Source organism: Olea europaea, unplaced genomic scaffold, assembly GCF_002742605.1.
Source record: "Olea europaea var. sylvestris unplaced genomic scaffold, O_europaea_v1 scaffold402, whole genome shotgun sequence".
Lineage (NCBI taxonomy): Eukaryota > Viridiplantae > Streptophyta > Magnoliopsida > Lamiales > Oleaceae > Olea > Olea europaea.
This window is the reverse complement of record NW_019259821.1, coordinates 71121-79890: the sequence shown is the minus strand read 5'-3', so window position 1 is coordinate 79890 and position 8770 is coordinate 71121. Positions and strand designations below refer to the sequence as shown.

The 8770-nt window shown below is 34.9% G+C and overlaps 1 protein-coding gene across 1 annotated transcript; it reads right to left on the bottom strand.

Moving 5' to 3' along the window:
• Nucleotides 1–5325: 5325 nt before the first annotated feature.
• On the bottom strand, nucleotides 5326–6837 carry LOC111387414 (HMG1/2-like protein). Its single transcript, XM_023011968.1, has 8 exons — nucleotides 6692–6837; nucleotides 6556–6610; nucleotides 6323–6433; nucleotides 6180–6237; nucleotides 6015–6059; nucleotides 5836–5916; nucleotides 5662–5754; nucleotides 5326–5577 (listed from the first exon to the last, which is right to left on the bottom strand). The coding sequence occupies exons 2-8, from the start codon at nucleotides 6600–6602 to the stop codon at nucleotides 5554–5556; spliced, it is 459 nt and encodes a 152-aa protein (XP_022867736.1). The 5' UTR covers nucleotides 6603–6610; nucleotides 6692–6837; the 3' UTR covers nucleotides 5326–5553.
• Nucleotides 6838–8770: the final 1933 nt, after the last annotated feature.

The following is an 8770-nucleotide window of genomic DNA, read 5'->3' as shown; positions in this document are numbered from 1 at the left end:
TGGGGGAGCTTTTGTGGAAGAAAGCGGCGGTTTTTTTTTTTTTTTTTTTTAAATTTGGACTCATTTGCAGCTTTTAAAAATTTGGGCCTATAAGCGCAATTTTCTTTTCTTTTCTTTTTTCTTTTTGTATAAATATGAGGGTATTTTGGTCATTTTAAGTTAAAAATTGATGAAAATGATGTTCAGCGCAAAGAAAAATTGAAATGAGGACAAAAATACCAAAAAATGAAAGGTTGCGACATTTTTCACAATGAACTTGAAAGGTAGGGATGTTTTGTGCCAATCACCCCATTAATTAAATTCATACTTGGTCAAAATGCACGTTTAAGTTCATCGTATATAATGCTGTAGTTAAAAAAAATTCCTCTTTTTTCTTATTTTTTATTTTTATTTTTATTTTTCAAAACATGAATGAACCAAGCACACAAAAATTTAAAAAAAAAAAAAAAAAAAAAAACCTCAACACACAAATCAATATGTGTGTGTGTGTGTGTGTGCGCGTGCGCGCGCGCGCGCCAATACAAACTGATGAAGATGAATGCATTAATGAATGAAACACAAAGAGTAAGCATGAATATTTGAAATACCTAATCAGTTAGGTATACAAACGTTCTTACCTTGAAGGCGTCGTGATCTATTTCCAGAATTTTCAGATCATGCTTTTTCACCCAGACCTACCTAGTAGAGGAATTAATCCTAGTCAACTGTGTCACTAACTCGGTCAATTGAATCACCTGATTAGTAAGAAAGTCAATTCGGTTATCAAAATCTTGATTTTTATTTCTGTTTAGAAATTTATGATACCTAAGCCTTATATATCCTAATTCTCCATAGTTGAAACAAGTGTGGACAAACATAGGACTAAAGTTATATGTTCGCTGATTTCTATTCCTAGGTTGGTCCATGTTCTACAATTCCCTTATTCTTGGGTTCAGGGTTAGGAATATATATAGATTGGTCAGTGGCAGGGACAAAGATGGTCTTGGAAATACTAGCAACATTGTAATCATTCTCTTTATATTCTAGACCTCCCTTATTATCAGCAGTCTTATCCATTTCTAAGATGTTATCAAGCTTTATTGAACCATTGGAAAATGTAAGGAGTGAGTGTTGGAATCCTCAAGATCACTCATAATGATCTTAACCTTATTTTCTAACGACTCATTCACAGCGCTCAACTCACCCAGTCTCCCAGACGACTTCTCAAGATCACTCATAAAATTCTAAACCTGAGTATCTAAAGATTCATTCACAGATTTCAACTTACTCAAGGATAAGGTAGATTCTCGAAGGTCAGCTAATAGTTTTTCTTTCTCTAGCTCAAGTTCTTTAACCTTCTTACATAAGTCTTTATTGTTAGTTAATATCATAAGGCTCTTCTCATATAATTTATCATAAACCTTATATATGTCTTCCTCATCTTCAGAATTCTCCTCATATTGCTCACCACTATCTGCATCATCAAGCTTCTTACTCTCCTTATTAGATTCACTTATAATCCTAGCAGTGAAGTCCATATATTTTCGTTTCTCATCCTGAGTGGACTTCTCTCTTTGATTATCAAAGGTAAACTAGTCATCAATGAAAATAATGTTCATAGTATTATTCCTATTTCTCTTACTATTTATTAGGACACTCACTTCAAAAATGGCTAAAACCTTGACACTTATAACATCTAACAAATTGAGGTATTTTTGTAGATTATTGGGAGCACCTCCGTGCCTCTCTTGAGGCGTCTTCATATTTCTAAACATTTTCCTAAAATTCTGAGCAAAATAGGCTAACTCCTCATCATTAGATAACTCCAAATTAGAAGACTCATTTTGATTATCCCTAACTGTGTTCAAGGCCAAAGACATATCTTTAGTAAGTTTAACTAAGATAAGTTCGTACGTCGGGAGAGATCCAACCAACTCTTCCACCTCTATAGCATTTAAGTTCTTACTCTCCTCTATAGCTGTGATCTTAGGCCTAAATCTCTCATGTAAAGATCTAAGTTTTTTTCTAACAATCTTAGGTTCAAGGATTCTCTTACATAGGTTGAAGCTAGAGTTTAAAATAACATTCAAGTCTTATTATCCTTCATCCTAATTTCTTTAAACCCAGTGGTCGAAATTTGTAACTTAAAATTCTTAACGGCGTGGGTTCCCTCATATATGATATGTAAAATATCCCAAACTTCTTTCGCAAATTCACGCATAAACACATGCCTAAATTTTCTGGTAACACGATCATAAATAAGGCATGTAAAGCTTTACTAACCCAATTGTACTCATTTAAATTTGTTTTCGACCAATTTGCTATAGGAGTGGAGATGACAACACCATTAACAATGTTAGAGAAAGCAGACCAACCATTTACTACACTCATCCATAGATTTTAGGAAAGCTCTTATTCTAACTTTCCAATACACGTAGTTACTGCCATCTAAATATGACAGGACGGATAATAACTAACTCATCTAATAGAGTCAAGAGATCAACTTTGGGCTTTGAAACAACTTGAAAGTTACTAATTCGACCCTAAAATCACCTAATGGGAATAAGTAGGTAAAAACCACGAAATTAAAATTATCGATTAAAAGTAACAAGTCACTTTTTAATTATTTTTAGATGGTTAACCAAACAAGTCAAATTATCCTATGTTGAACTGCCACGGTTTATAATATAAAAGCAATGAACAACACAACAATTGTCAATGGAGAAACTTAACTGGGGATGGCAGCTCGGCTCGGCTCAGCCCTTTAATCCACGAGCTAGGCTCGTTGCTCGTGGGCGAGCTCGACTCGGCCCACGAGCTCGAGTGTCGAGTCAAGCCGAGCCCACGAGCCGCTCACGAGCTCATATTTTTTTTATTTTCTTTTTTTTTTGCACATTTTTTGCACCTTTCTTTGAAAAACTTCAATTTTTTGGACGAGCCCACTAGCTCGGCTCGTGGGCTCACCGCTCGTGGGATCAAGCCCCCTGCTCGGCATGGGCTCGGGCTCGTCATTTGACGAGCTCGAGCCGCTCGACCCGTTTGATATCCCTAAACTCAACTACGTAAAAATTTCTGGACCAAGCCAATAACCTCCACTATAAAAAATAAAAAATGATAAATTTATAGTATGATCCAATTTAGAAAATTTCACTAGACTCGCTAATCTACTTGCTGCAATCTCCAAAACCTTCTCAAACGTGTTTTACTCGCACCTGTTCTCGATCCTTTGCATTGTTTATCTTCTGTGGATCATCAAAAACACCTCTTTTTTTAATTCTTCCAGTATTTTTGGTCCAACCTCCCTCAATTCTTCAACCACCTCTACATGTTCTTAAAAAAAATGTCTTCTGGTGTTATCCTTTAAATTATGCGATCTTGATGTTTTTACGAAATTGTGGTTCATAAATCTTAAAATGTAAAAGATGAAGAGTAGTTGTTTTTCTCTCAAAAAAATGTTATGAATAAAGAGTATAATGATTGACTGCACAAATTTCGTATTTAGGGTTTGGTATATATAATAGAATGCAATTAAGCCCCTGTTTTATGCCCATTACCTGAAAATGAAAATGGGGGGAATAGTATTTTTTAGAAAAATGAGTGGTTGAAAAAGAAGGAAAAATTTTCTATTTACGTGTAATATTATTTTATGGAAGATTGTGTGGTTGAAAATATGAAAGAGAAAAATGGAATGTAATGTAATGTAATTTAATTTAACGAGGATCAAACAGGGCCTAAGTATCACAGGTGACAGGCCGAATATAATTCTTGAAAAACGCAAATTAGAATTTCACACGTAACACCGCTGCTCGAACGAGAGCTCAATGATAGGCGAGCAACAATTTGTCCCTCGAGCAAGAGCACAACGACAAGCAAACTATAGTCTCTATTTCAATCACTCGAGCATGATATGAACAATAAGCTAGCAAAAATCCAACAACTCTATTTCTTCCTTATTCCAAACTTGAATGCTAACTTACCCAATTCATCTACACAATATTGTGATATACTTCTAACTTCTATAACTTTTCATTTTAATCCTTTTTATCTAAAAAAATTGTCAATACAATAGAGCCTGTTGATTTCAAGGTAAAACGTAAATACAAATTCATTATAGCAACTGATAATGATTACCCACCCACACCACTACTGATTCAACGATCCAAAGATCAACAGAAAATCCGCAAGGAAATCCAATGACAGCACGTAACAACGATGTGCCAGCAAATGGGCCGAACCCCAACGTATTACATATTCTCCGATTGCAATGATTTTAATAAGCTAAAATGCATTTTTGAGGCCTAAAACCCACTTTTAACTTATTTGACTAATTTTATAAAAACATTTCAACTTCAAAGAACTTTCAACCCCCATTTGTTTTTCATTATTTGCTGTTAAAATAAAAAAATATAACAATTATCCATTATATTAAATTACCATATTTGACTTTCTATTTCCATGAAACTCGTAACAATTATATTGGAAATTGCTGGTGGCAACAAAACCCCACGTGGGCTTTGTGTCAGGGTAGTGGTCAACCTCCAATTATACTTTTCATTTTCTTTTTTTTTTGATATCCAGATATCCCAGTTTACACCAAATTAAATCCTGAACCTCCAAAACCCTTACCCCTACAACCTTGGAGGTGGTAAATTGCGAGTTATGCCTCAACTGGATCACAAATTTCCCCCATTATCTGTACACTTCTGCGCACAATAGACCCTCCTCCACCTTCCTCCTTGATACGCTAATAAATCTTGGTAAAAGAAAGATGTAATAGTTTCCATTCACTAGTAATTTTCTTTTTTTTTCTTTTTTTTTTTGTTGACAAGAAAACCCACAACCGCTATCCAAAGGTGCACACTAGGTAAACCCGACCTTGTAATCTTAGCAAACAAAAGACCACAAGAAGGTAAACCAACCTAAATTACCCATAACTGATCAACTCAAACCAAGAAAGCCAATAAACAGTTCCAACAAAAATCTAACTAACAACCTCACAATTGCTAGTCCAACTACCCAACCTACTAGACTGGAGTTGCCCCCTATTCACTAGTGATTTCTCTGTTATGTGAAGTTGTGTATCAATGTTTTTGAGGACCATGCCTCTACTTTTCATTTTCATTTTTACATTAGCGAGACATTAATGAAAGTTTTCTAATATAAATTTCTCTAAAAACACTTTTAAATGAAGAACCATTTAAAAAATTAACTTTCAAACAAAATTAAAATAACTTGCTTCAAAAGTGAGAGAAGCACGCAGGCAAAAATCATACCAAATTAACCCTCAATAAAACAAATCAGTGCACAACAAAACTTGGCAAAATATTATAATAAAATTACGAGGCATTAATAAATAACCAAAACCTAACCAACATCATCATTAAAGTAGTGCATCATAATTCACAAAATATCAGATACATAGCCGAATTACTAGCTGCTTCCGATGCAAGCTAATATCGTTTCACTTTCTTGATCTAAAGGAAAAAAGAGGTCTACTATTTATAAAGGGTAGATGTAGACAATAGTAAAAAGAAAATGTTAATTTCAGTTTCTTCAATTAATCCAACCATCTCTCTACTCGTCGTCGTCATCTTCGTCCTGCAATTTCAGAAATCAACCAAATTAATATTTATAATTAAATGGAAGGATTTAATGATTAAAATTAACTAATCAGTTGCAGACTTCTCCACTTCCGTCCTCGTCATCATCGTCCTCGTCATTCACTTCGGATTTGGACTTGTCTGATTCCTCTTCTTCAGCTCCAGCTCCTTCAGCCTGTTATGACATTTTCTTCATTTTAAGCATGTTTGAGAAATTGCATGGAACTCGTTTATTTATGTACATAAAAAAAATTACCGTTTTCTTATTGTAATCCTCGAGGGTTTTTTCGTACTCAGCCTTCCTTTTTTCAGCCTTAGCGACATAGGGAGCTTTCTCCTATATTTTAAATTTAATCAAAATCCGCCAAAAGAATTCTAGAATCATAAAGAGGTGAAAAGAGAAAATTTCAATAAGAAATGGGAGAATATGCTTACAGCCTCTGACAAGGATTTCCACTTGTCACCACCTGCTTTTCCAACCTACACAATATAAGGAACGTTAATATGGGACAAATTGTAGAAAAATCGATAATACTGAAAAATATATTCAAAACAACTTGAGCAAAGTTTTTGGATCCGAGTACAAGATAAAATACTTACAGCGGCCACCGATTTGTTGTTGGGGTGCTTCTCTTTGTATTGTTTCCTGAAGTCCTCCCTAACATGGATCCAAAATAATTTAATTAAGAATCTATATATATGTGAGAGATTTGCAACGGGGAGGTAGAGAGCAGAGGTCGTACATGAAAACAAAGAAGGCACTAGCGGGCCTCTTTGGCTTGTTTGGGTCCTTCGCAGGCTTGCCCTTTGGTGCCGCCTTCTTCCCGGCTGCTGCACCTTTTTTCACAGACAACCTAACGGATTCAAAAGTAATCCATTTTTTAGAGAATTCAACGAACAAAATATGCCGAATCAATAGAGCTCACAGATCTGAAAAAAAAAAAAAAAAGTAACAGTAAAAGGCTAAAAACCGCACTTGCTGTCAGTCTTCCTGACAACAGCCTTGGATCTACCTCCTTTCATGGTGTAACCTGTCAAAAATCAGCGAAAACCGGTAAGAATCGGTGCGAATTGGTGGAGAATCGGCGCAGCTCCCGGTTATAACACCTCACCTCGTCTAGAGAGAGAAAATAATAGCTCTAATACAAAGAGATATGCTTTGCTTTGTTAAGTATATGTATGAAAGTGAGTGGAAGGATAAGAAGCAAGGGGTTTGTAAGGAAAGAGCTTAAAAATTGAATCACAGAAAAAATTGAAGTCCGGGTTTGGGCGGGATCTAAATTTCCCTTTGCCAGATCATCAATCTGTGTACTCATTATTCATTGGCTGAAAATCCATTCCCACTGCATGTTACCTCCCATCTCTTGGCTCTGTGTTTTCTCTGTGTTTGTTTGGGGAGCCTTCTGGGCCGTTGGATGTGTAGCAGCGGAATAGTGAAGACACGTGGCTGAATCAATGGGTTTGAAGGGTTTTGAGTTATTGACCTATTGGTGTGGTCTAATGACGAATTTGCCTTTTTATGACGTTTTGGGGGCATAAGCATCAATCGCTGTATTCCTTTATTAAATAAATCACGTTAAACATGGCATGATTGAGATATGCCTTGTGAGCTGTAAGGCTTATTATGTAATTACACATGTTCCGGCCCTTTTGGCTTATGTTTCCTTTCTTTTATTATATTATTTATATATTTGTTCGTTAAGATTAATATTCCCAAGTTCCTAAATCTTGATAAAATTCTACTAAATCATTTTAATCAAAAAATTATTTCTACTATGATCATATCAACACATGTTATAGACTACTTCTTTCATTACTTTTATCACACTCTCTCGGGATATATTCAAGAGGACAAATAATTGGAATTAAAATTCTCATAAACGATGCCCACGTAAGTTACACTTGTTGTCAAAAAGTACTTCACACAAATGCTTTCATTCACAGAATCTACACATATTTTATTACCTTCTAACACCAATTTTACCATCCCAAACTATCATTTCAGGTGATCTAGGAATTGCGTTATACCTATTGATTTTTCAATTGTCAATCAACCTACGTCCAAATTTGTTTTATTGACCATGGCACATAAAAAGTATAAAATCTTTCAAAATAGTCCAAGTCTCATAATCTATTAGCAATTCATGAAGCAAAAGTAAATCCAATAATATTATCATTAGTCGGTAAGGTTATCCAACTCTTACAAGCATATAATAGAATAATTAAATATATTTTATCAAAATTTAAAAAAAAAAAAATACAATATGTTTGCTCTTTTCATATATGTTCCTTTTGGTCGAACTCAATGTTCCAAGGAGATTTCATGTTCGCCTTTCTGGTATCACCTTAGCTGATTGTCCAATGTGATTTTCCAATTTTTATTATGAGGCCTTGACTTAGGAAATTTGTCTCAATCTTTTACATGGACCAGGTTGTAGCCTTTGCTATTTTATGTTGGAGAAATTGTTACCGTAAAATATCCCGATATTTCATGTTGGATTATCGAGAAATTCAAAAATTATAGAGGAAGCGTACCTTAATCATACATGGTTAATGCAATAATTGAATCTTGCGGTTTAGTCTTTCAAATCAACATACAACCCTTAATTCTCTCTGGTGATGAGAGGCATGACGAATGAGCAATCTCATGTGTTTTGGGGACCATAACTGTTTGATCTAATTCGACCCATCATAGAATTAGGAACCTGGGCACGATCTTTACACAAAAAAGACTCACACTTTAATTGGATGCATTAAAGCCCAAAATACTGGAACGTTATTAGATCACTTTTAAATGAGTTTAACCAAATTTGATAGCTTTTAATTTAATACACGATAATTTACACATATAAGCCCACATGATCATTTGAAATTCCTCACATTTTACACAATGCTTCTTTCCATGGAGCTTCCTTCTCTTGATGTTGAAAATTCGATGACTTATTATGAGGTGGTGAGTTTCTGAGGTGATTGTGCATTGCCCAAGATAAGTTCAAATGATTCCCCTAACTCAGATTGTATGTGTTGACGTAATGGTTATTCTATTGTCTCTTATAGTTTTTCATATTGTGTGCTAAAAACTATTGTAATCTCATTGTTATGTTGGTCTGTGCTCTGAAATTTGCTTGACCTTCCTTGTGATTGCAATGGCTTTGCCTTGCGATTGCATGGCTTAACATCTTCTATTTTAT